Source organism: Pogona vitticeps, chromosome ZW-PAR (genome assembly GCF_051106095.1).
Source record: "Pogona vitticeps strain Pit_001003342236 chromosome ZW-PAR, PviZW2.1, whole genome shotgun sequence".
Classification (NCBI taxonomy): domain Eukaryota; kingdom Metazoa; phylum Chordata; class Lepidosauria; order Squamata; family Agamidae; genus Pogona; species Pogona vitticeps.
Window position 1 is genome coordinate 1,516,626 of NC_135800.1, and position 27,979 is coordinate 1,544,604.

A 27,979-nucleotide genomic window follows, 5' to 3' on the forward strand; every position below is an offset into this window, starting at 1 on the left:
TTAGGAGGAGAGAAACCATATATATTGTCTTGAGATCTCCAGAGGAAAGGCGGCATATCATAATTCAAGTTTTTTAAAAAATGAAGAAGACATTCAAACATGCACGAGGAAACAAAGTCTTATGTTTTTCTTTTTTTTCTTTCAGAAAGAGTTGTCTTTAAAGCTCCAGCAGTATCGGCCGCATTAACGCTTTTTGTTTCATGCAGAAGAACGCGGCGGACGGAACTTTAGTCTTTACAGCAGAGTCAAAATGAACATAAGCAGGAGGCCGAAAAAATTGAAAGGAAGGCGCGCACATACATAGAGGAAAAAGACATCCGGACAATTTCCCTTGAGCAAGGAGCAAGGGCTAGAAATCTCTTAAGGCCCAACAGAAAGCTTTAATTTATTTATTATGATTTATTTATTTAATTTAATTCTTTTTTTTTTAAATTGAATCTGAGCCTTCTGGTGGGAATGGATGAGGGACAGAAGAAATTTTAAAAAAACAGAGGAAATTTGCATTTATCCTCTTCTGTTTCAGCCAGTTGCAGAGTATACATTTCTAAGTTTGGGGAAAAGATATATATAGAGATAGATATATATATAGCTCCCCTTAATTTTTTTTTTTTTTGGGGCTTAATTTCTACCGCCGGTGACAAACACCTTGACAGCAGCGATCCGCGTAAACCTGACAACCTTTGATCACATTTTCCCTTTATCTTTCCGAAACGCAATATCAAAAACAACAGCAGCAACATTTAAAAATGGCAAATAAATAAGTAGGTACCCATAATTTAGAGGTCTTTTTTTTTTTGCTTAGGACAAAAAAAAGCACCTTGCTTTTTCTACACACACACACACACACACACACAAAAGAAAATAAAAGCATACAATATTGTGTCAAATCACTCCCCTCTGCAAATTAATACATATGTTTGTGTATGTGTGTATATATATATATATATATATTCCCTAGCAATGAATTTTCAGCAAACCAAGCTGATATGGTAGATCGTTGCATTTGAATGCATTGGTTTAAACCCCTGATCCCCGCCTTGGTTTAAAAGCCAAAACTCTTGCTTTCGTCAAAGCAATTCCACCCTGCCGGTTCCGATCCGGTCCAGTCGGACACATCGCATTTAACAGCACCTACACCTCCCGTCTGCATTTTCTTCTCCGCAAAAGGAATACAAAAAAAACATCGCTTGTTCTTAGTCCGTTCGAAAAAGACAAACCGAAAATTTTAACACGGGAGAGGAATCTCCGCCCAGCGACATCTCTTGGCCCCCAACGAAATTTTGCTGTTTTGTGTTTGTTTTTTTTGTCTTCTTGTTTTTTTCTTTCTACGATAAACAAACTCCCTTTTCTCCCGTCGTCTTTGTTCGATATAGCAGCTGGCAAATGGAGAGAAGTTGGAATCAAGCGCACGGTGTTTGGGTTTGATTTCGAACTTCCGAGCGCACGCACCACCCCCCCGGGTTTGTCGCTGGAAGTAAAGGAGGGCGGGCGTACGTCAGATCAGCATCTTGTCGGGGGGCGGTGGTGTCTGATGGCACTGGAAGGGGGTTCCTTCTGATGTGTCTTGAGGGAGAGAAGAAGGGGAGAAGAAAGGAGATGATGGAGAATTAAACAGGAATCGCAGAACTGTGCAGCCGAAAGGTGTGATTTATAAGGTCGTCTTGAAGACCGGTGGTTCTCAACCTTAGATCTTGGACTACCCCTCCCAAAAAGTCTTGGCCAGCAGAGCGAGTGGTGAAGGCTTCTGGGAGTTTTAGCCCAAGAACATTTGGGAAACCAAGGTGGGGAACCCCCTCCTTGATACCATGAGACTCATGAGCCTCCAAACCCTGGTCTGGAGAATCAGCTGGACAAAACAAACCATGATCTAGAATCAGTGGTCCCCCCCAACTTTGGGTCTCCAGATGTTCCTGGACTACAACTCCCAGAAATTCCTGGCCAACATAGCTAGGGGCGAAGGCTTCTGGGGGGTTGTAGTCCAAGAACATCTGGGGACCTACTGTTGGGGAATCCAACTCTAGAGACCCAACTTGCTGCTGATTCAGGACCGTTGGGTGGATCCCTTGCTAGACGGCCCTCCGATCTGTGTTTGGAAACCTTCAACGAAGGAGACTCCATATCTCTCCTAAGAGAGTCCATTACACTGTTGAGCGACTCTGACTTACAGGAAGCTCCTCCTAAGGTTTAGTCAAAATTCTCCAAATCGGAACCCAATAGCTACATTTAACAAGCTTGTTCCATCATTTCCAAGGGAGCTACTTCTCTCCTTCAACTCCCAAAGTCTAATTGCCGCACCATCGGATGATCTAGGGGGGAAGGGGGCTTCCTGCCCTCCCCTTTCACTTCTCCACCCAATGCCCCCATCCACACCCCCTAAGGCATTCTTTCCAATGGGGTAAGAACCGGAAACTTTGACTGGTGGCATCGCGGTACGCCGTTCCCTCCTGCGGTCCATCGGCGGTTGACCTGTTGGGCGCGCGCCGGCCTTTAGCCACAGGGACTCACCAAAGCGGAGGGGCCAGGGAATTATACAAGTCCGTCGTACAGCGAGAGCGCCTGGACGATGGAAGGGTCAGCCTTCGAGCCCTCTTGGAATTCCTGCAGCGTTAGTTTGCCGTCCGCATTCTGGAAGAGCGGGAGAAGAAGGGGACAGAGTCAGGAAGGAAAAGCCGGTGGCGCCATGACAGATCGTGCAGCCCGGCATCTGAATCCACAACAATAACGATGTGCCGTCCAACCAATTCTTTTCAGAGTCTTTTAGGTAGAAGGGGTTGACCCTTCCCTTCCTCTAGGGGGCATCCTTGGGACGGTGCAGCTTGCCCAAGGCCACCCAGGCTGGCCTCTTCTCTTTGGAGGCCCTGTGGGGGATTCAAACTCCCAACCTTGAGTCTGTTCCTTCCCATTTATACATGGATAGCTCCATGGTTGAGGCATTTGGCCCCAGAGCCAGAGGTTGGGAGTTCGATTCCCCCCATGGGTACCTCCTTGATGATCTCTGGGGTCCCTTCCACCTTTGTCGTTCTAAGATGATGACGACCGTCTTCTCACCAAACCCTCCTAGTTGTTCTGGCTTACGATTTTCACAGTTCTTGCCATGTTGGCTAGGGACTGTGAACCGAAATCCCAATCCTGTGGATCAGGGGTCCCCAGATGTTCTTGGACTACAACTCCCAGAAGCCTTCCCCACCAGCTGTGTTGGCCAAGATTTTTGTGGGTTGCAGTCCGAGGATATCTGGAGGACCCAAGCTTGGGACCCATTAATTTACAGCCCCAAAGCCTGGCGACTCAAGCGCCTAGGCTTGTTTTATTTTCACCCGCTTCCGCCCCCAACCTGTCCAGATTTCCCAAAGGTGACCTATTTTCCGTATTTCCTGCTTCATCTCCCCACGTGCCAAACTCTACCGAAGGAGGAGGAGAAACCCAGATAAATCAAAAAGCTGCTTTTGAAATTCTAATGCTCAGATGGTTCTGTTTACAGAAACCTCCCCTTCCCGGGGGGGGTTTTCAGCGAGCAGATTTAGGTTGGAGACTTCAAAATCAATGGGTGTGGGATTTTTTTTAGCAGCTAAATCCTATTAGCACAGAATCATACTTCGGGGTGGTGGTGGGGAATGCAGCCAGTCCCTCCTATTTCATACAGGTTCTGCTGTTTAAATGCTTCCAGCAAAAAAGAGAACCAGCCATCTCCAGAAGCTGGCCTTACCGGCTGCCCGAAAGCTCTCGCCCGGAAAAATTCATCCCGATGTTTAGTTAAGAAATGGTTTCCTTGCAATTCCCAACCTATGCGTTTGAGCGCCGCTCTCCGAAGCAAGAGAGAACAAAGTCTGTTCCTTTTCCTGCCTGACAGCCTTTCAAATTATTTTTAACAAATGCGATCATGTCTTCCCACATTTTCCCCAACCACCCACCCACCCACCCGGCTTCTGTCAAATCCGAGCACTGCCGATCAATCTGGTTCGGGAACCAACCCGCAAGAATCTTTCCGTGGGGAAATCACAGAACTCTTGAGACGGGAGGGTGCTGAGGGCCATCTAGACCGGCCGCCTTCCAACGCAGAGGCTCGCCCGACGCCTGCTTGGAAGCCTCCAACGAACAGGAGGTGTGGGTCCCGAATTGAGAGCGTTCTGTACATGAACGACGAGTGAGACCCTTGAATTATGGGTTTTCTCATTCCTGGGTGGAACACCTCTAGATGTTTATTCCACATCAACTTGAGTGGCATGGAAGCAAGCCATATTCTCTGGGTTGATGTAAAGCAGAGCCAAAGGGGAGCAATTAATAGAAACAATCAAAGCTGCCCAGTATCTCCCAAGAACCAGGATGGCTGGGCGTGTCGGGAGCGACAGTAGTACAAAACAAGAGGGAGCACAAATTTGGACTGGGAGTGTATCATTTGGGGGTGGTGTCTTTTATACTCTGGCCCCCAGAATTCTCTAAGAATTCCCCAGGCAGAATTACAGGAGTTCCTACTTATGGAGACCTAGCTTTCGCTCACCTGGAACAGGGTCTACTTTCTGTACAAAATGTGCCCCAGTGCTTCCTGGGAGATGTAATTCCTTGGAGGAGCTCTCAGATAGCGCCTGATGGGCAGCAAGGCTACATCTCCCATGAAGACCTTGCCCTCCTACAGAGCATTGGGACAGTTTCCTTTCTGTACAGGAAGTAGGCCCGAGACAGTTTGGAACTTAAGGCCCTGTTTTCCAGGCGAGTGAAATGCAGGCGTCCGTCGGGATGCGTCTGTAAGCAGGAAATCCTGGAATCTGGCCCAAGGGGTGGTTCTTGGAGATTTCTGGCTGCCGGAGTCCAAGAAACCTGAAAGTCACAGCCCTAGGTGGCACGCCAGGGGCCAAAAATATCAGAAAACGTCTCACTTTATCCATCATGGCAAAAATCCGGTCCACTCTCTTCTCCGGTGTGTTTTCTTCTTCCGGAAGCTCCACAGTATTGCCCTGTGGGTAGGTAGAAAGGAGGAACGTTGAATGGATTTTGTGCTTCTGCTTTGCTACTTCTACAGTGTTGGACGGAGACCGTTTTCATTTCCCAGCGTGGGCGTGAGCAAAAGGTGGGCCCCTAACCTGTTTTTCAGAGGTTCTAGTTCCCCACTGAGCCCTCCGTAACTCTGAGGCAGGAAAATTATCTTTCACAATTTCCTTTCTGGAAAAAAAGGGTGGGTTTTGTTCCTGGAAGAAGCAGATTTTTGCATGGGGGTATCGAGGCCCTCCTAACCCCCCCAACAAATAAATAAAATAAATAAACAAAAAAAAATCAAAATACCAACTGGATTTTAGCAGTTACCTCCATAAGACGCACCTTTCCATAAGACGCACCAATTTTTTAGGAGAAGAAAACAGGAAAATATAATCTGTTTTCTTCGCCCCATAAGATGCACAGACTTTCCACCCCCCTGTTTTGTGGGAAAAAAGTGTGTCTTATGGTGCGAAAAATACGGTAGGTCCCATCAGCACAGAATCAAAACTTTGGAGGAAATAAAGCCGTTTCTTTCTCCACCAAATTATGACCCTTTAAGAGTCTCAAGGCGCACACGAGAGAAGGGCTAAGGTAACGTGTGGGTCTCCCTGCATCACTCATGGTGGCTCTTTTGGGAAATAACAGCCGGAGTCTGTTGTATTTTGGGTTGCTTACCACCATCTGATAAATAGCATCTACAATGTCCAGCATCTCGTTTCTCGTGATGTATCCGTCGTTGTCCAGATCGTACAGTTTGAAGGCCCCTGAAACCAGAAAGAGAAGCAGAGGGACATGATGGCTGGCCTTTGGAAGAGCGGAAAGAAATGAATCACGAAAAACAGACAGCCCAGGTTGGGAGGTATTTCCTGCAAAACATCAACACCGAGAGCCGGGGAACGTGAGCTTTGGATCCTATTTGTGTAAGGGGAAGTCAGCTGGAAGGAAGCACGATGAGATGAGAGCTGGCTGGTGGATTCTGGGGGTTGTAGTCCAAAAAAATTAAAAAAAAAGTTTTTCCAAGTTCTGGGATTTGGAGAAACATAATGAAACAGAGATGGCTCGTTTCTACTCTCTACCAACGGCTAACGGCTTCAGACCGCTTTAATAATGACCTGTCTGACAGCAAAAAAAAGAAACAAGATAGGATCCTGGGCGTCGTTCGGAGAAAGCAATCTTACGGCTCTGCAGGGCGAATTTGTCCAACCCCGAATTTTGGGAGAGAAAAGGTCCAATTTTGATTTTCAAACGGAGCTTGGATACTTACACCGTAATTTCTCATCCAAGGTTCCTCGAGAAGTGACGGAGAGGGCCTGGATAAACTCGGAAAACTCAATCCTTCCATCCTGAGAAAAGGAGAGAGAGGGATGTAACTAGACCTCTTAGAACATATGACTGTCTAAGTAATAGTCTACCGTGCAGAATAGATGGAAAAGGAGTGGAATGGCTAAAACCACTCCTTAAATACATTAGGATCCCCCGTATCCGTGGGAGATTGGATCTAACTGCCCTCGTGGATGCCAAAAAATGTGGATTACAGTGAACACTAAACATAGTATGGTCTCTGGCTCCCTCTAGTGACCAGTTCTGGAAACGTCACCCTTAGGATTATATTTCTGGGATTCTTCTTTTCATATTTTTAATATTTTCAGACGACAGGTAAGTGAGTGAGTGGATCTTGATCCCGCAGATAAGAGGGGGCGGTGTCCTAGTGTCCTATGATGGAGTGATGGACTAAGACTCAGGAGGCCTGGGTTCGAAACCCCGCTCACCATGGAAATGGAACAGGTAAAGCCACGCCCTAAACATGTCACCGTTAGATCACCATACGTTGACCAACTTCAACAATAAATGCCCCGTTCGGTAGTGTAAATGCTCATACCGTAGCGTACATAAACTTGGGAATTAATTTCACTCAATGCTATGGAATTTGCAGGTGGGCAGAGAAGTAAGGGATTCTGCAGTGAGTTCTGTATGAGCAAAACTGAAATTATACCCAGTGTGGGTGGGGTGGGTGAGGATTGGGGGAATCAGCCCCTCCCCGAGCATATGGCACAGTAAATTTTGCGATTTCAGGACTGTGGGGGAAAACGGAAAATAAAAATGCCAAATGTTGTACTTAATAAAAAAAGAAATCAAAGTATTTGGATAGCAACATATTGTTAGATCTTTGAGCAATGATCGCATTAATTAGCACAACTTGGATTTCTGTTATATATCAATGTTTATAGCATACACAGAAGCCATCCTTCTCTAATTAATTTTTTTTTTGCCTTACATACAAATCTGTATGTTATACACTCTGAGAAAAACGTTATCCGGAAATCACCTCGCAGATTCCAGAAGAGAACATATTTAATGGAAGACTTTTCTCCCACATCTAAATTTCATAGACTCATGGAATGAGTCAGAAGGGGTCTCTGAGGCCATCAAGTCCAGCCCCCTGCTCAAGGCAGGGATCCCAATCTTGAGTAGCAGAGACTGGTGAGTCCGATTCTATAGAGGTGGGCGGTGAATCCAGTCCAGGTTTTAGCCAAAGCTTTAAAAGAAGCTATCTCAAGGGCTGTATGTGATATCTCCCAAACACACTGGCACATGAAAACCCGGAGCGGATTCACTGCCTCATGAAATGGGAGTCGGTAACCTCCAGGGCTCTAAAGGAAAGTGGGAAAGCGAGGGAAGACAAATCACAAAGGGATAAGGTGCAGAGTTACCTTGTTTTCATCAAAGACGTTGAAGACGAAGGTGGCGAACTTGGTAGGATCCCCAAAAGGGAAAAATTGCTTGTAGATTTTTTGGAATCCGGCTGCATCCAGCTGCCCGCTAGGACAGTCCTTGATAAAGCCTTTGTACCTGGGAAAGGGAGAGAGAGAGAGAGAGATTAATTTTGAAGCACACCCAGAATTCCTGTAGCTTCAGAAGAAGTAAAGCATGGAAAAATCTTAATTTCTGGAGCAGGTCATTTCTGACATGCATTTAAAAATGTCTCGTGTCGAAACTACGGCACAGGTAAAATGGCTCAGGGGCCAAACCACAAAGCAAGGTTAAACGAGACAGCACGCTTATCCTGTATTTAGAAGAGGTGCTCCGTTAAATGTGAAAGAGGTCTGTTTGTTACGGCCGTGTGATTTTCCTCAACGATCTACTGATTTACCTTGCAAAGTGGTTGTTGTATTGAAGGGTGCACTCCAGGAGAGGGAAAACCAATAAAACCAATACAGAAAAAGTAACATAAGGAGATCAGACCCATGTATAGAGGGAAAGACAATGGTAGCCAGAGAGATCCTTCTTGTTCAGGAGCAGTCTACCTCTGAATCCCATCGACTTAGGAAGGAAGAATCGCAAAGGAAAATCTACTGTCCCCAAAGCTTGCTTTTACGATCTTCCCAAAGCAACTAGCTCGCTATGGGTGAAAACTGGATCCGGAAAAAGATGGAGCGATGGACCCATTTGTGTCTCTTCCATCTTCCTGAGTCCGTTTAAGGTTAAGGCTATTATTTTCCCCCAGCCGGAGTGCTGTGGCTCTCCGAATCTGGACCCATCCAGTTGGAGACAAACCATGTCACCCATCCATCTCCGCGTCTTAATCCGTGGGAACGAACGGCCAAAATATTTATCCGTCGGGTCCCTTCCCCTTCGCATCTGATTTCTGATTTAGGTAACCCAGCAGCCGGCTTGAGAATAATATTTACAGGAAGAGAGACGGTGATGGATGTAGGCGCTGTCAACGAGGGATTCTGGCTTACCTTTCCGGAGCAGGGGCGGGTCGGTCTTGGGTCAAAAAGGGTTCCCTTTGCCGAAGCCTTCGTCTTTGGTGGCTCCATATGGCTTCTGCTCGCTCTTCTCCATATAAGCCCATTTGTAGGGGAGAAAATCGGGCCGGCTGGCCCTTTTCTCCTCCGACTGGCTCAAGAGGGAAGGAAGACTCCCATCTCCCTGTCTACAAGGTCCTTTTGAAATCCCCAGGAGGGGACTTACGGCTCTGTTTGCTGTTGTTCCGATATCTATCGGGGCTATGCAACATCTTGAGAAATGGGGTCTCCACCGAAGTTCCTCCAACTGATTGGGAGGCCATACCCGGCAGTGGCCATACAACTCAAGTTTCCTGCCGTCCTGTCTCAGAAAGCCCACCATGTCCTCTCAAAACAAGACGCACAGAGAGTGCCCGCCTTGTTTTAAAGCGGAATCGTGCTTCTGAGAGTACAAGCCGGCTTTAAGACATCATTTTCCCATGTCGTAGGGTGGCTGTGGACTCCAGGGTCAGGGGTGTTGCGGCTCCGCTCCAGGTTTTACTTTCCACTTTGCAGGAGCTGTCCAGAGTGCCTCCAGAGGTGGTGATTCAGTATCCAGACGATTCAGTATTTTGATGACGTGCTATTGGTGAATCCAGACTAATTCAACACGTGAAGAACATGTCGGTCATTAGTTAGGGGAGACTTTCCATGTTGTTCTGTGCCATCATGTTGATTCTGACTTGCGGCAACCCTAATACAGTTTTCTAAGTATGTGAGATGTTCATTCTCCCAATGCCATTCTCCAACGAGCTTGCATAGAGATTCGAACTCAGGTCCTCCCGAGTTCTACTCTACCCATTAAAGCAAGGCGTGCCCTCGTAGACATATTCTGCCAGTCCAGCCTGGCGTCCACACAAACCTTCCCTTTAATCTTACTCCAGGCCCTGCTTTTTTACTATAACTTTCCGCTTCTTGTAAAAGGGAGGAGGCTTATTATGACTAACTTATTATGACTATTATGACTAACGTGTGGTGTCACAGCAGGGTTTAACACTTCCGATTTGCTGCTGAAGTCCACCGTGCCAGCCCCGACAGAAGCTTTCAATTAGCACTCAATTAAAACTTTAAAAAAATATGTATATAAAGGATTAGCAGGGAACCCGGTTTCTTAAAGATAGCTTAAACCAAAGCAGAAATTTGGATGTAAATCCCGGTCACCTTTTTTTTTTTGGCACCAGGCAATAAAATATACATCAAATAAAAATAAATGCAATTTGACGCAAGGCCGGGTTGGGTAAAATGAGGTTTGCAGGAAGGGGGGGGGGAACGCTACGCTGGTCCCGAGTTCAAGCCTGCTTCCTGGAGGCCTCCGACCGACCGCCGTTGGAAACAGAAGGCTATATTAAATGCGTCTTGATCTGTTCCAGCCCGGAACGTCTTGTGCCGTGCTTTGAAAAGGGCCTCATGCTGCTCTTCCCTGCTGCATTTCTGCCTCATCAGAGAGCCGTGACGGAAGGGCCCCCATGCACCAGGAAGGCCGCTGATAACTCATCATCCGTTCCTGCTAAGACATTCTGAGCACGCCTTCCTTCTCCCGATGACCTCTCGGATAAAATCGGCGCTACCGGCGTCTCCCGCAGCCTCCGGAGGGAGGTGAATTCTAACTGCTCGATTCTTCGCACAAAGGTTAGCGGCTCCTGCACGAAACCCTTCGGGGGGCAGGCAAAAATGCTGAACGGCCGTTTTCCCTGCACGTGCACAATCAGTGTGTGACATTCATAGGATTTCTACGATACAAGAGGGACAGAAGATGCCCGGAGAGGGTCCTGGATTCAAGGCCAGGCGGACCCGAATCCCTTTCATCGGAATGCCAAAGGTGGTTACGGTTGCTATTCAGCAATATCCGGAGGTATATTGTTGAAGTGTACTGGCTATATAATGCACGATAAAACGGCGGTGTGTCTTCTTTTATAGGGTAAGCTTAACCCTCCAGGTCCCTGGAGCATGGAATTAAAATCGAATCAAGAGGGGGTGGGTGGAAAGGTGAGACGGCATAAATCAGGAGATCCGTTCACACTGCCACTGGCCAGAAATGGTTGCAAAAAGTATTCTCCTGCAGATATCAAAGAGCACTCTCACGGTGCGCAGCGCTCACTTGACATAGCGCTGTGTTGCATTGCCAAAGAAGGTGCTAAGGGTGGCTGATCGGTCTCTTCTCTTCTCTCTCTCTCTCTCTCTCTTTGGGTCTTAAAGAGAAGATAGACCTTGGTTCCCCCCCCCCCCCCAAGAGAACCAGCTTTTTGGGAAGTAACACAGCTGCAGATGGCCGACCCTGGTTTTTCACATTGGCCAACCTTATCCTTGTTAAAATATTTGGGAAAATTTGGTACAGTCAAGGACAAGGGAAAGGACGGATTCGACTCCCTTCATTGGGATAAAGGGGCAAGAAAGGCACTCAAACCACTCGTACACACACACACACACTTAAACCATAGTCCCAAAAGAGCAGTACAAAATAAAATCGGCAACAAAGAGCTTGCGTGAATAAGATCAATCCGTCTGTTGCTTCTCAGATGTACAAAAAAAGAGGAAGGTGGCAGAGGACGGATCTGAAAAAAGAGCCTTTTTGCCAACGAAGGAGAGATGAGGGTGACCCCCCGGCTTGTTCAGCGTTGCTCTCCTCCTCGGCGCCTTTCATGGATGCCCTGAAATTATCTCTGCAGTAGAAATGCCCCCCCCCCCGGTCCTCCTCGATCTTGCTAGATTTACAAAAAAAGTGGGGTGGTGGGTGGTGGGAAGAGCGTCATCATCACTCTTTCCCACACGGACAACCTCCTTTCCGGAGCGACAGAGTGAAGCTTGGAGAGTCAATGCATCTGCCCCACAACTAGGGAAAAAAAAAAAAACGTTCATGGCCACCGAAGGAGCTACGTGGCCGGAAGGATTCTCCCTGCTCCACGGATTTAGGGTGAATCTGTCACTGTGGGGGGAAGCGTGCGATCCGTGGTCTCCTCGAAGGCCCCTGCCATCCCCGCTTATGAAAAAAATGTGGAAATAGTGGTTACTTGTGCTTAGAAACCCGCACAAGGGGTTATTTTGCATTAAAGCAAACCCACAGCGTGTGGCTCCCTTTGCACCGTCCAAACTGACCCCCAAGAGCAATCTTATCAAAGCAAAATCTTACAAAAATTTCCAAATTTATTTTTCGCCATGAACCACCCCCCCCCTTCCAAATCTCTGCCGTGAGGTCTCCACCGAACCGCCGAAAATATTAGGGATACTACCGGGTGTTTTTTCTCTGAAATTTGATATTAATAGATCTTGTCTTGCATTGATTCTCCTGGTGCGTAAGCCGATTTGCGGACAAGAAGCTACTGTCAGGACAAAATATGGAGACAGAGAGAATGGTTTGCTATAAGCAAATGAGTCAGGAAAGGGCATATTTTTTTTGGTCCCCTGATGTGTTCAATTTGTAGGCAGAGCAAACCATACAGAAAGCCAGATGAGATTCAGATGAATGTGGGGTGAAAATTGGCAGAAGAAACACCAGTCATTTGAGATACGCAGATGACGCCATCCTTACTGGCAGAGCAGCAAGGGCTTGAAATGACTTTTAAATAAAAGAAGAAAGCGCCAAAGCAGGACTGCAGTTGAATATGAAAAATCATGATTAAGGAAGAACTTTAGCCTGACGATGGAGAAACTGAAAGAGTTAAAGAGATTTTTGTATACTTTTGGTTCAATTGTCCATCCAAACAGAGACGGCAGTCGAGAAATCAGAAGAAGGGACTCGGAAGGGCAGCCATGAAGGAATAAGAAAAGATCATCAAGGGTAAAGATGGGTCCCTGGAGAGGAAGGCTGAGATCATCCACACTCTACGGTTTCTGATTATCATGCATGGGAGTGAAATTTGGACAGTGAAGAAAGCTGGCGTGGGGGGGGGGACCTGATTCATCTGAAATATGGTGGTGGAGGAGAGATTTCCGGATACTGTCCAGAAGACAAACAAGTGGGTCCCGGATTGAATCAAGCTTCTCTGGAGGCAAAATGATGCAATGGAGGTTGTCCTGCTTTGGGCACCTCCTGGAAAAGACAATAAGGCACGCAAAAGTCGAAGGCAGCAGGAAAAGAGGGAGACCTCCGTTTTCCCCCCAACTGCAATTAGAAAAAAAACAGGCCTTCCTTTCTTCTTGGGTCGGTTTCATCCGAGTGGTTTTCTCCTGGAAGGGGTTCATGCTTTGCAAAACAAGCTGTGCAGGAAACATCCGATTCCCACGTGCGGGGCGGGGGGGGGGAAGTGGGAAAAATTCGTAAACACCAGAGGAATAAACAGGGAACCGAAGCCGGGAGAAACAGCCGCTTGGGGGCAAGGAGGAGGTGGAATTCGGGAGGGGGTGTGTGAGCTTTTACATAAGAAGCCCACCCTGAATCTGTCAAGCGCGGATGGAAGCGTCCCTGCCAGGCAGCGCTGGGTGGGTGGGGAGGAGGAAAGGAGCAACAAAGTGGTGGTGGAGGAGGAGGAGGGCGGCAGGAACGCTTGCATCTCCTTCTTCTCTCGTATTATTGCAGATGTGACTCAGCAAAGAGGCAGAAAAGGGAGGAGAAGGAGCCGATGCTGGACGAGAGAGCAAGAAAAGAACGGCCGAGAGGGAGAGCCCAGAAGTTATTTTTTGGAGGGGGACTACAAGGCCCAGAATCCCCCCGAGACAGCCTGTGCCAGCAGGAGGGTTCTCAAAGATCGTTGTTGTGCCCCGGTTGCTTTTAAATGTGATCTTATCTTAGTGGTTGAGACACACCTGAAAAGCAGAGCGAGAAACTTTCCAGACATGAGAGTTATCATCCGAGGCTAGCTAATCCTCCTCCTCCTCCTCATCTTAGAAGTGCATGGCTGGAAGGGCCCCCCTGGATTAGGGAGTCCAGCCCCTGTCAAGGAGGCACCGTGGGGGGGAATTCGAACTCCCAACCTCTGGCTCCGAGTTCGATTCCCCCCCCCCGGCCTTCTTGACAGGGGCCGGACTGAGGCTCTTTATGACACATGCAAAAAAAGAAAATAAAGTTTCCCAGGCCGGGGAATCGACGTGCCATCTCACGCCTCCGATTTTTAATTGAAACATTGACCTACATCAAAAATACACGCGGACAAGAGCCGGCGTGCCTTAGCAACTCTGGCCGTTTGCCCTGACGACGCGCCTTGCGCCATTTTTTTTTTTCCTCCGGGCACCAAGTCTAGCGGACGAAACAGGCGGAGGGAATCACCCGCAAGACGAAGGTGACCTGGTTTCTCGGTCAAAACCCGACGAGGGGTGAGCAAACCAAGGAAAGGTAGCTATGGGCTGGCGCACCTCAAACACCCCCCCCAAAAAAAACAGCTATGCATGCTGTTTCCTCGCCACAAGCTGTTTATTCGGATCAAAGCCACCCCTTCGCAGATGCTTCCTTGCCCACCGGGGAACGGGGTGGCGTGCGGGCACCACCGGCAGAAGAGCAAAGCGCATTCGAGGAAGGAGAAAACCGGACCCGCAAGAAAGGACTCACGTCCATAACACAGTTCCCTGTTCCTTCGGTTTTCCGTGCACATGCGCGCATGCACAACCGGCCCCCCGCCGAACCCCACTTGGAAGAATCTCAAATAGCGACGGCTACTCACCACTGCTGGACCTCCTTTTCTGTAACTGCAAAGGGAGAAAAACAAAAAAGAGAGAGAAAACAAAGGTTACAGGTCAGTCCAAACACGCCTGCGCATTAGTGTGCCTGTTCACGCTCGGGTCAAAATTCACACCATTCAGACTTTCCACGGCAGTCCCTGGAAATCCTATTGGCCCCACTGTGTCACGTGCCCTCTGCTGTGATTTCTTTTTTTTTTTTTTTTGGACTACAAATCCCATCTTTCTTCATTCCGGGAGGTGTCCCTGATAGGAAGACAGCTTACAGTCTCCCAAATGGGGCTCACCTGGGAGAACGGCCTAAGCCGAAAATGTCAAGACCGAGCTAGGCCTAGCTTCCTGTTCGGAAAGAAAACTCCCAGCTAGCACTGGGGCAGGAACAGGAAGCTTGGGCAGAGCTAGGCCTAGCTAGGCCTCAAAGCCTTCTGGTTAAGGCCTTTCTCTCAGGTGAACTACATTTAAGTGTCTGCCTGTCAGGGAGACCTCCCAGAATAAAGGATTATGGGATCTGTAGTTCCCCCAAATCCAAAAAAATCCCATCTCAACTGCAATATCTCTCTTTGGCCAACAATGGCAAAGCATAATCAACAACACAATAGACCAGTGGTTCCCAAACTTGGTTCTTGGACTACAATTCCCAGAAGCCCTTTGTTGTCACAGCTAGTAGTGAAGGATTCTGGGAGTTGCAGTCCAAGAACATCTGGGGACCCAAGGCTGGGAACTGCTGCGCTAGGCGGTCCTTTCTCAATAATAGTAGGTGGCGTCACAAAAGAGTTTGGCTTGACACTCCTCGTGCCTTAACGACGCCTGTTCACGAGCTATGCTGGCGAGCTGATCATGGGACTTGTAGTCCAAAAAGAGAAAGCCATGGGCCCAAAAGCCGGATCCAACAGGACGGAGAAAAGAGAGACGTTTGGTGAATGGACGGCGTCGAAAAGCCAGCAGGACCCGTGGAATAGACATTCTGTACTGTACGTTCGTGCCAGGAAACCACGATTAGAACAAACCAGGATGCTTCGGTGGGAACCATGGTTTAAAGTAGGTTTGCACCGGAAAAATCCCAATGTAGTTGGTTTCACGGGAGGAAAACTGAGCCCAAGTATGTTTCTTTTTTTAAAAACCATGGTTTGTACCAAGCCCTCCCCACGCATCCTTTCTGAGCCTCCCACCACATCCTTGCCCCCCCCCCCCGCTTTGTACCTGCTGCCTCAACATTCAGGATGTTGCTTTAGCTCCCTGCTAGCAGTCAAGAATCGAGCTGCAAAGAGGGCTTTGAATCCTTTTGATGCTTTTCAGGGCTCCTAAATTAAGCCGAAGCTTCTGAGTGATCTCTCTCTTTCTCTCTCCTCCCTTGTCGCCCTACTTGGTTTTGATGAACATGTCCCACCTAACTGCCAAGAATTCTGACACACACACACACACAGAGCCTTCTCTCTTCCCCTCTTCTACGCGGCTATTTTTATTCCTCCCCTGCCAGGCGAGATCATTTCGGGCGGCTCTTATCACGGGGAGATCTCTCTTTTGCTCTCCGAAGCGGAAAAAGCAGGGGTTGTCGTACCTGCTCCCTCTCCCCCGAACTCAAACTACCGCAATTATGGCTCCGGTTAAAGCTGCCATGTTCCCCCCTCAAAGGCAAACACGGAGATGTCGGACCACAACCCGCAGCGGACTGGGTCATCCGAATGACAAAAGCGACCGGTTTTCTGGAAGCGTGAAGCAGAAAAACATCAGGCCATGCGCTACGGCCAACCTCTATTCAAAGATGGGGCAAATTCTGCCCCCCCCCCGAATTCTACTGTTATTTGTATAATTTTATGAGTGGCAGTCTTTTATATTTCTTGCGTGGTGCGTATTTGGCTGGGAGAGAGAGTGCTAGGCTCGGGTGCCTGTCACTCATTCCAGCAGTAACCAATCGTTTCCTTCCCTGCCTCTGATTTCAAAAACAGTCCCGCCTCTCCGCTCAGCGCTTTTTCCCTCTCTTGAGTCCGTCGAGGTCTGCAGCTGAAGGCTGAAGGCGGTCCCGTTTGTCCCGTTTTCTGTCTGATCCGTAAGTAGTGAAATCCCGTTATTCCTTCTCCTGCTCATTTCTCAGAGGGAGTGATTTGAGAACTTAAAGTGCCAGTCGAGGAGAAAACGGGGCAGGCCGCTATGGGGAGCTTGAAGCTATTCCTCTGAGCCGCTAGAGGACATTAACCAAACATTACAAAAAATCTGCAACAACATCCAGGGTGAGTCGCCTTCTGCTCTCCAGAGGAGACCCTTTGACTGTCCTCTCCCGGAAACCTCAGCCAGGAGCCAGGGTTTATGGTATACGTAGTCCAAAACGCCTGGAAAGCTGCAGGTCTTCTAGATCTTGAACCCTCTTGACACTGCTTATCATCACAGATATTATGGAACAATCATCATCATGCAGGTCATACGTTGTAGAACCAAACTGGAGGAAAAAAACCTCAACGTTTCATTGGGTCCCGGTTGGCGTCTGAGATGCTACATGTCATCTCCATGGCTGCTTTGAACGTCCGATGTCTAGACTCCCGAAATAAAGCCGTATTTCGATTTAAATTTTAATCCACGCAAGCCTGTGTGCGCTCTCTCTCTCTGTCTGTCTGTCAAATACTGGAGCCGTCTTCCTCTCTCTCCATTCTTAAAATGTCCTAAATCATCTTTGCCATACAAATGAATAAAATGCTCTGAACCGGTGAAGGGAGAAGGAGGGGGGGGGAGAAAGGAGAAAAACGAAGACGAATGAGAAGAATCCACCTTCCTTCTCCTTCTGAGCGCCAAGGATGTAAAACTGGAGCCACGGCTGACAAGAGTCCTCCACGGGGGAATTTAATCAACCTGATATAAATCAATAATTATTTATTACTCCGAGCTGGGCAAGAGTGTGGGGGGGGGAGAAAAGTGTGTGCGCGCGTTGCTTTAATCCGAGCAACAATCATTTTGGAGATGAATGCAAGATGGCGCTGGGAAGAGGCTTGTAACCGGGGTTGGAAGGAAAAAAGGTGCATTAGCCAAGCGATGGATCGGTGCCCGAGAGACGGGAGGAATTATGCTCTGAAGCAAAGGGCTGCAGTGGATCCTGCTTCGCTCACCCGTCTGGCTTCTTCCATGGACAGGAGAAAAAGACGGATCCAGGCAGCAAAATGTTTAATTTCCAAGAGAAAGACAGATCTCTCTCCCCCCCACCCCCGCTAAAATGCGGTGTGGGATAGTGTGGGATAAGGGTTAGAATTTTTGGGGGGGGGCAAGAGTGACTAGAAGGGGTGTGTGTGTGGCCCATGAACTTCTGGAGATTACACATCCCTGGCGGCACACCCATTTCAAATGGCAACATGCGGAGCCATGAGTTCGAATCCTGTTGCCTCCCGACAGCGTTCTTGCAATACTCTGGATTTGTGTCCTCTCCGTCTCTTCCCATTCACGCAGAAGGCACCATCTGGAGGAATGCAGCCACCCCTCACACCTCCACGCCCACCTACCGCCAAGCCTGTCCGCATTTACACTTCCTTTCCTGAGCGAGACAACATTTTAAATAACACTCAAAAACCGGTGCTTGGCTCGATTATCCTAATTTAGGTTCCAAGAGAGAGGCCGAGTGAAAGGAAAGGGGGGGGGGGGGGAGGAAACAGACAGCGTAAGATGGTGTGCCACTAGGTGTCAAAATCGTTCTGGGTTGCTTTGAGAGTGATGATTGTATAACATCTTCAGGCGCGGTTAAACTTTTCCTTGATATGGGAAGTTGCTCTGAACGAGCCAGGAGGAAGACAAAATACACGACTCTCTCCTCTTTATGCTCACAACGAAGGCGAAAAGGCAGAGCAGAAACTGTTGCAGAGTTTTGCATTTCTGGCAAAATTCCTTTCGCTAAGCAGCCAAACTACAAATAGTCACAGAAGAGAAGAGCTTCAAGTTCCGCAGTTAGTCCACCCCCTTTTTTTTTCCTTAACGGGCATTTACTGTCTCAATAACTCATTCTGAGACTTTGTAGAAGGATAAGAACGTTTCATTACTTACGGTTGTGATCAGATCAACAGCAAACTAACAAACAGACACTGCTTCCGACAGACTAAAGAAAGGGAAAGCAACCGCACAGCCGAGAGGCGGGGCTCTTTTTGAATTCTGAGGCGGAGGGAACGATTGGCTTGTGCTGGATAGATTGACAGTCACCCCAGAACAGAAAGGTCCCTTCCAGCCGAACAAACTACCATATTTTCCATGTATAAGACGCCCCCATGTATAAGACGCCCCCCTTTTATAACCCAAAATTAAGAATTCTAAGTGAGGCTTAGCAAGTGTAGGGGGAAAGGGATCAAAGCACTGCAGGATCACTTTGATCCCTGCTTTCCCCTCCACTTGTTTTTTCTCTCCTCAGCTTACTTCCGTGTATAAGACGACCCTAAATTTTTAGTCTAAAGATTTTAGACAAAAGTATAGTCTTATACATGGAAAAATTACGGCACATGCAAAGTTGTAAAAACTCCAGTTTGGAGCATCCAGCGAGTTTCATGGCTGAGAGGGAATTTGAACTCGAGTCTTAAAGAACCTGGCCCCTTATTCTGACCACCACATCACACTGGCTCTTTAACCTGATGTGATTTTTAAACATTTAATATGTTAACTACCTTTTAAACATACATAAACAGAGAGTTCTCTGCAGACTGTGTGCTGAGGACATTAATTTCCGTAGAGAAAAAAAACAGAGATATTATTAACTTCTGGTCAAACTTTAACAGCTTCAGAAAATGGAACCTTTAGCCAATATTCCATGTTATAGAAACACCTCCATTTGGGTTGCAAAACCTGAAACATAAACCTGTCTCAGAAATTAATGACTCTGAAGCAAAAAAGGCTGATGATCCTTCGAGAACTGACATTATAACAGTAGTTTAAATTAGGTTCATTTTTAATCTCTCCTCGCGCTCCGATGGTTTCCCCTCATGAAAATTCCAGCGATGCCGGTTAAACATTAAAGTCAGTACGAAAAAGGAACTCGTTCGGGTCTAGAGCTGGCTCAAACACTCAGCCGGTTTCTAGGCACTGTCCTTTCAGATTGGCAAGGAGGGGAAAACACATAAATTTAGAAAAAAAAGCCTCGCACATAGAAAGCCAGGGTGTCAGGAGGAAGGCTCCCTTGCCACCTAGCTTTCTACTTGCAGGGTCCTCTTTGCGATATCTCCCACCTACAGCCTGCGTCAGGGTCTATCGCCTCATCCAGAAAAGGCAACCGGATTTTCTTCATTGTGAGACCCCCAAAATGCAGAAGTTTGTTCTAAAACGGCGATTTGTTATCTTTTTCAAAGCTGGCTTCTCTCCATTAGCTGGCTGTTGCCAAGCCACTATTGCATGTCACGGAGAAAATTACAGGCACCGTCGAGGCAGGGGGGGAGGACTCTATTGTTTACAGAGTTGGGGAATAAAGCATTTGCTAATCGGGTGGATGATTAAACTAGATCCCTGGTATCCTATTTTAGTTATCTGAGGTCTAAGCACCAGAGTAGGTGAAATCAGGGCCCCGGTTGCGGGTTCCCTTAAATTCTAATCCTGAATCACGGTTTGGCCTAAGATATTTTAGGGTCTGAGGTGGACTGGAATGTAGGAAACCATTGCAGAATTTTTAATGTATGGTTAAAATCTGGTAACTCTGAGAACTTGAAGCAGAATAGCTTCAAATTCTCAAGAGCGGCCCACCCGTTTCCCCCCCCATCACCAACTGGCACTTCACGACACACTCTGAGACAGAAGTAAGAGAAAGAATAAAAGGTTTCATTACTCGCAATTGAACCGATCGAACAGCAAACTGTCAAACGCGGCTGCTTTCGACAACAGATTTCAACAGACTCCGGAGAGGGAGGAAAAAAACACTGAGCTGAGAGGCGGGACTCTCTTTGAATTCATAGCCAGGAGGGAAGAATTGCTTAGTTCTCGATCGACTGACAATCATCCCAGCCCAGAAAAGTGCCTTTTTATCCAAACTGACTAAGAACAGCATGCGGGGTTGTTAAAACTCCAACAGACCGTGCCTTGACTCAGAGTACTGTATTGTGTGTTGCCAAACTTTGCCCAGCAGCAGATCTAGAGCATCCTTGTTCCGTCCTTCCGACCCAAGAAGGAAGCAAAAAAAAAAAGCTACACTAATTCGCAATTAACATCTCTTCAGATGTTATTAAATATTTAAAGGAGCCAGCCGACGGGAGGCGTCAGAAGATGAATTTGGCCGGCGAGGACTGCCTGGCGTAAATATCTCAACACATTTCTCTCTCTCTTTTTAAAAAGTAATGAGTATTGTGATCTTTCAGAACACCGGAAGGCTGTTTTGTTCTGATTGCACCACACACACCCCAGTTCTGTGTTCGAGTTCTGGGCGCAAGAGCTTAAGAAGGATCTGGTCTAGCCACGTTCATGAAAGACTTCTCAAACCCTGGCCTGGCATAAAGCACCTACCCAGCAAGCCGCCTGAGGCAACAGATCTTTGGCACCACGAGAAAAGCAATAAACAGTCATCTCATTGTGAGGGAAGAGGGAGGAAACGTGGATTTCTTTTTTGACTCGAGTGCCAACATGTCAGAACTCAACTGTGCCTCCTCCATCTGGCCGCTGACAACTCTGACAATCCACATTTTTCTCTATGTGGGTGTCCTTTGTGACCACGCTAACTTGGCGCTGTTCGTATTAACCAAGCTCTTGGCCCGAAGCCGGGGTCATCCGGCCCTTGTCCCTCCCAGGACTAATTTTAGGTTGATAATTATTGTTCTGCACAAGGACGGCCTTTTGTTTTGCCCAGGCTGCAGAAAACCAGCATCTGAAAAATAAAAAATAAAAAATAAAAAGGGCTTTCTCTCCCTTTTTTAAAATCGTAAAACAGTAGGATGCAACATGGCTAGCCCTCAGTAGGACCAAAAAAAAAAAAAAAAAGAACTTGGGACTCTGAGAGTCGCAGCACACCAAAAGAGAGGAAGAAGAAAAAAATCCAGGTTCTTGTCTCTCCATGTAAACATGCCTGGTTTTTAAGGTTTGGGGGAAGGAAAATGGAAGTTCTCCAAGGTGAGTGTCATATCTGAGGTGCCATGCTGATTATGGAAGTGGAAACCAACCAAATACAGTCATATTTCAAACAGTCATTGACAATATACCAAAAAAACACACCCCACACTCAACTACTGTACAATTTGTATGGAGAAAGGGTAAGTTATGGTTTAAAGCTGCTGGCCTGCTTCATTTTTTCCATCTGCCTAATCGTCTGATATACCTTTGGGCAGAATTTTCTCGAGGCACCACAGAAAACCTCCTAGATAGGACATGTCAGGGAATCTTGGATGGAAATCTACTACTACGGAAGGGATTTTCAAATTTATAATAATAGTTTTAGAACTGCAAAGCTGGAAAGGGGAACCTGTGGGATCATCCAGCCCCACCCCTGTCTAGGAGGGCCCTTGGGGGGGATTCGAACTCACAACCTCTGGCCCTGCAGCCAGAGAGACCTCAACCCACTGGGCTCTCCAGCATTTTAAAGGAGAAACAGACCCACCGTTGGGCTGAACACTCCTGCTGGGAGTGGGTGGGTCTGGGAATCCTTTAATTCCAAAAAACACACACACCACCCCATCCTTGCCTTCCTCTGAGATGCTAGCTTTCAGCGGAAGGGGAATCTTTCCACCCCCTCGCTGGAGTGCTCACCCCCCACCTCCTGAGGCCATGAGTTCCACTGATAACTGATCCCACGGATCAGAGGGCCTACTGTATTTACTGAATATTATTTATTGCGGGGGGAAAAACTATGCGTAACCAAATTGGCACTGCTCAGACTTCCACAATTCAAGGGAGAAGTATATTATTATTATTATTATTATTATTATTATTATTATTATTATTATTATTATTATGATGATGATGATGATGATGATGATGATGATGATGATGATGATGATGATGATGATGATGATGATGATGATTATGATTATGATTATGATTATGATCGTCGTCGTCGTCGTCATCATCATCATTAAATATTTATTTTTCAATTATGCATAAAAAGTTGAAAAGAAGAAATAGAAGAAAAAAAGGAAATAATAAAGACCGAAGTAATAATAAAGAACTACTGTACACATGAATTTGATGAGAAGGATGATTAGGATTCCTGTCGACTTGGCCAAAAGGCTCCCTAAATGGTGGAAACGAACGGAAAAAGTTACTCTTCTCAACTACGATTCCAAGAATACTCCCAGCCATCGGTCAGAGTGTTATTTTTCGAAGAAGCCAATTTTCTTCTGGAGCAGCTGTGTTTATCGTAGCCCCTGAGTCATTTGTTCACCTTTTGCAAGGTCTGGACGTCTGCGTCTCGTCTTTTCCTTGTGTCAAGTTTTTCTTTTCTGCCTTTAGTGGGAAACCCATCGGTGGCCGAATGGGCCACAGAGGCGTGCAGGAGGATTTTCCTCGCCAGGCACCTTCTCCGATCCACGTTTTGGAAGATGATTCAGGGAGAGACAAAGGATGCAGGATGGGGGCGTAGCACAACACACTCTGAGCCCTGAAAATATGCTCGCTTGCGGTTGAGGAATTCAGAGATTTGAGTCCCCTTTCTCGGCTTGTCTCCGAAACCCAGAGGTCCAGCCTTTATCAGACACGTCCTTGGTTCAATTCCTGGCAGCTTCACATCAAAGCGGTCCAGGGCCGTAGTTTTCAAACATCGCGAGACCATTAAAACGCGAGAGGAGACACAAAGTCTATGTCATGATCATTAAAATATGACTTCCCTCTGGCTAATCCCCGTGTCGACCCGGCAGAGGGCCTTCTCTGTGGTGGCTCCTAGACTTCGGAACTCCCTCCCACTGGACAGCGAAACTGGACCCACCGTGGCTGTCCTTCTGCAAGCCAAACGAGTATTCGAGGAAACAGCTATTCGAGGAACTACCGTCGTTTTTGTGCGACAGCCGGAGGGTTGAAAAGGGTATTCTTGCCGACACACGGAGTCTTGCTGCAGAGGCCAGAACACCGTTTGCCGGACCGGGGGGGGGACCATTCTGCACTAGGAGCCACCTCTCTCTGCCCCTGACTTGTAACCTTCTGAATTAAGGGCAGCTGGTCTTCCTCGGGTGTAAAGGCCATCCAATTGCTAACCCCTCGGCGAGGACCGGCCGTGGAGAGGCACCAGCACAAAGCTTTGGTGTGCATTCTTGTATACGACCCCCGTTCTCCCCAAAGGAGCCGCGCCAGAAGGGCTTTCGAAAGGGTTGTGCATTGCACCAGCGTGCCACCAAACATACGCACCGGCCACTACGGTCTGCGTCGCTCGCCTCTTTGAGGCCAGCGACGCCGAGGGACGGCCGCAGCAAACGACAAGGGAGAGAGGGGGTGGGAAGGCAGACCGGGGATGAGACAGCGCGCACACACCCCTCCGTGGCCTCCCGGTGCGCGTCGGGTGCGCCACGGCTTTCCAAGGGCGGGCAACCCCAAGGAAAACCTCAAACCGTTTGCTTTTTTTAGGAAAAAGAAAAAGGAGCTTCTCCTTTTCCGTGGACAAGACCCTCTGGGAAGGAAAGCTGATGATGCTGAATCGAACACACACACACACATATTCGTGGGGCGAATAAAACTGGACTGCAGGGCAGACTAAAAAAAGGAGGAGAGCAGGAAAAGGCAGACTCTCCCTTTGAGAAGCAAATTAGCACCTGATTCGATCACCAAGGAGAAAAAGAAGGCTTTTTTCACGGCACGAATTAATTCGCTCCTTGCTGGTTTTCCCTTACTTACTTATTCGGCCTGTTTCTCTCGCTTTGCGTCTAGCGAGGTCTCTTCGCTCCCTGTTTTACCTTCGCAACCCCCTTATGAGGTAGGCCAGCGGGAGAGAAAAAGAGGGTCTTTGGCTCAAGGGGGGGTCTCCCGAGGCTGACTCGAGGGGTCTAACTACTAAGCAATACTGCCTCAAATGGTCTGACACCAAAGCTAGGACTCCGGGCTGATCCTAAGTTTGACCTACCTCCAGCGTTCTCTGGCCTACACCGTACCTCTGGGCACCCCCCTTAAGTGGATGTGAACCAAATAATCTGCCTGGCTATGAAATGCTGCAGAGTTTTGAATATCTGGTTAATTTCCTTCAGCCGTGGAACCGTGCAGGGGTTTACAGAGCAGAATAGCTTCAAGGTGCCTACATTGGTCCACCCCTTTTCTTGCTAACTCAACACAGTCTCAGTAACTCACTCCGAGACCTTAGCAGGAGAAAGAATGGAAGGTTTCACGCCTTACCATGAAACGGATTAAACAGCCAACTGACCTATACGACGGCTTTCAGCCACAGACTTCAACGGAGAGGGGGGGAAAAAGCACCGAGCAGAGAGGCGGGGCTGTCTTTCAATTCAGAGACAGGAGCGAATGACTGGTTAGGGCTCGGTCGATTGACAATCTCCCTAGCCTGGAAAGGTCCCTCCCAGCCCAACCTACTAAAAGCAGCATGCGAAGTTGTAAAAACTCCCAACCTAAGGTTCACAAAGTGATCTCAAACCACCTATAATCCCTTCAGGCTATCCTACCTCCCAGGATCGTGGTGAGGAAGGCCTTCTATCACACACCAGAACACACACACACACACACACACACACACACACACACACACACACACACACACACACACACACAAATTCCAAGCTGTGCATCAGCTGTTGACATCCAACCTTGAAATATTTTGAAAAGAATATATATATATATAAGTGCATGGTTCCCTTTTTACAACGCTTTACACTTTCTAAAAAGCCAACAGCGCATAGCAATTGGGGGGGGACACAAGCTCCCATCGCCCCCAGCTACTGAATGGGGCTGATGGGATTCGGACTCCAGTGACCCCTGACATCGGGTTCCAAATCCTGATCAGGGGAGGGGTCGTGGCGGAAAGGAAATCCCAGACACCAGGCCGACTTCTTCTAAGAAAAGTTGAGTTTTGTTGTAAACCTAGAAGTCGTCGTATCCCAATTCTATGGCCTAAAGTAGGATTTTGCGCTGGGAGAGGCTGAAGGAAAACAGAACAGAAATTCCCCAAAATGGGTAAATGTGGCTTATTTACGTTTCTCCCCTTTTCACTGGTTTCTGTTTCAAATCTATTAATTTTGTTTACTTGTTTTGGCATGATTTTGAACTCCAGACACGCTGAACGTTTTCCAAATTTATCTCTGGAGCGGAGTTGTCTGTAGGCCAGGAGAAGGGCGGGCCACTTTACCCCCAAATTTTAGGGGACGTTCCTCCCCTCCAGGCCATAAACTGCCTTCGGTTCTGGAAATCCGATCTGGCGCTGGTCTTTGACCACGATAAAGTAAATTTGATTTGATTTGATCCGCCACGCCTCTGGCTTTGAGCAACTCACGTTTCCAAACAAATCTGAGCCATCTTAAGGACTAGAAACCCACTCCTCAAAAGTAAGAAAAGACGTGTCCAGAAACACCGCTGTGCCCTTAGAGGCTTAGGAAGAGCACGGGGGGTAGCACAGAAAATTGTTCTCTAACTCAGGTATGGAACACAAACCAAGACACAACCAGCCCACAATCCATCACAATCCCCAGGTTTGTTCGTCTTTTGTTAGCCAGACGCGCAAAGATTTGCGCACAGATCAACCCCCACGCCCGCACCACCCCGATGGCTCCCCATCTCCCATTGAAAAATTCATTATGGGACACGTTTCTTTAAAAAAGGGGTTCCTCTCCCTGCGGCAAAGCGAACGCCCCCCGTGGACAGGAAGACCGCGGACGAAAACTGCCGAGCAATGCGCTCGAGCGAAATTTGGAAACCCTTGACAAACATTTGCAGCAAAACATTCTACGAAGAAGAAAAAAGGGGGGGGGAATGGAAAAGGATTTTAAAAAGATCTAAGCTTGGTTTTATTTCACGGCATGCGATTCATGGGCTTCTTTCTTGGTACAGAAACTATTCCTCCCCTCCTCCTCCACTACAAGTCCCAGAAGGCTGGGCTGCGGCGTTCTGGGAAGAGTGGTCTAAAAAGCACACACACACACACGACAATAACCCAGGAGTGTGTGCCGACAATCTAGGTTAACGTTGCACAGTCTTTTGCTCCTTGTGGGCCACACGTGCGGACACAAAGGCGTGGAGGCGTGCAAGCACACCCGCACACCCACACACCAACACGCGGGCCGCTTGCTTCTGGCACCAGCCGCCTCCACCCACCCCAAGAAAAGACGGAGCCTGGAGGGGGGGTGCGTGCGTCCGATGCTCACTGCGAAGAGCTCAACATGACAGCGCATGAATCACCCTGAACATATGAGCTCCTTGGAAAGCAGAGACCGGCTTGCCTTTTTAAAAATTCCTCTTTCTCTGCATGCAGGCGGAGGACGATGCGCACAATCCTACACCCCCTTTCCTCCCACTCTCTCCCCCCCATCAAACTGTTCCTTTCATATCCACCAGATTCTGCTTTGGGGGCCCCCCCGGGGTCTATTTCTCGGGGAGCCCCGGCTTTTAAAACCGATGCACCCTGCCACATCGTTCGACCCCCTGCACGCTTCGACCTCGGCTCCCCCCCCGGGCCGCCCCTCAAGTCCCACAAAAGGCCGTGGCTGGTGCCTTTGGGGGGGCTGTGCTCCCCACATGTACGACCCCCAAGTCAAAATACCACCCCCACGACTCGCCTTCTGCAACCCACATCCCACCGGTTCCCCTCTGGAAGTCACACCCTTGGAGGGGTTTAATGGGATGTGTTGTGGGTTGATTTTTTTGCCCGGGGGGGGGGGAGTTGTCCAAAAAATGAAAGCGACTTACAGTACGTTTTTCGGGTCAGCTCCTCCACAACTTCAGGCTTCAACTTGCTGTTGGATTTACCCATGGCGGCCCCGGCGACGACGCGTCCTCCCTGATTCAGCAGGGCATAAATTTTGGGGGGGGGGGGTTGAGCCTCTCTCTCTGCTCCACGGAGAGTCACATACACAGCGCGGAGTGGGCGGCAACGGAGGGAAGGGGGGAGAGAAGAGAGAAGGAAGGAGAGCAAAAAGAGCTTGGTTTCAGATCCAAATTGGAGATTTCGGGTGGTTTTGCCGTAGCAGTGTGGTGGAGGGGGGCGGAGAAGGGAGAAGAAGGGGGTCAGAGGGTGGAAGGAAGGAAGGAAGGAAGGAAGGAAGGAAGGAAGGAAGGAAGGAAGGAAGGAAGGAAGCAGCAGAAGAAAGGAGGAGGGAGGGCTGTCTGTGTGGTGCACTCAGCTGCAATCTCGGGGTGCGGATCCAGACCCCAGGACAGCTTCCTTTCCTTTCGGCGTACGAGACCCGCTCTTCACTGGAGCATCCGCGGCCAGAAATGAGCGCCTGGCCCCATAGCACCTTGGAGAGGGAGCCGGTCGATGGCACGGGAGAGCCGCACCAGCAAAAATGGAGCCCAGATCTTTCTTACGCTCTCTCTCGACCCTTTTTCTGTCTCTTTTGTTCACCAAAACGAGCTTCAAAAAAAGGATCTCGCCAGGTCTCCGGGCCTCTGCTTTCTTCTCGGTGCGCCGAGTGTTGGCGCGGTCGTCCCTGGTTACAAAGCGCCCTTCGTGTCTCTCTCTCTGTGTGTGTGTCTCTCTGTCTCCGGCGCTCCTGGGGATGCTTGAGCCAGCTCGGATCTGCCACTGCGCCGATCAGGTGTGC

The 27,979-nt window shown here is 48.3% G+C and overlaps 1 protein-coding gene across 1 annotated transcript; it reads right to left on the bottom strand.

The window, feature by feature from the left end:
• NCS1 (neuronal calcium sensor 1) lies at positions 1–27,979 on the bottom strand. The gene is made up of 8 exons (XM_020794966.3): positions 27,123–27,979; positions 14,348–14,372; positions 7,680–7,818; positions 6,233–6,311; positions 5,644–5,732; positions 4,872–4,949; positions 2,506–2,625; positions 1–1,563 (listed from the first exon to the last, which is right to left on the bottom strand). The coding sequence occupies exons 1-7, from the start codon at positions 27,184–27,186 to the stop codon at positions 2,527–2,529; spliced, it is 573 nt and encodes a 190-aa protein (XP_020650625.1). The 5' UTR covers positions 27,187–27,979; the 3' UTR covers positions 1–1,563; positions 2,506–2,526.

Coding starts and splice junctions, on each gene's coding strand:
- NCS1 (XM_020794966.3), bottom strand. CDS start 27,186: ATGGGTAAATCCAACAGCAAGTTGAAGCCTGAAGTTGTGGAGGAGCTG. Junction 14,373..27,122: donor GCTGACCCGAAAAACGTACT/GTAAGTCGCTTT, acceptor CTCCCTTTGCAG/TTACAGAAAAGGAGGTCCAG. Junction 6,312..7,679: donor ACGTCTTTGATGAAAACAAG/GTAACTCTGCAC, acceptor TCCTTTTCTCAG/GATGGAAGGATTGAGTTTTC.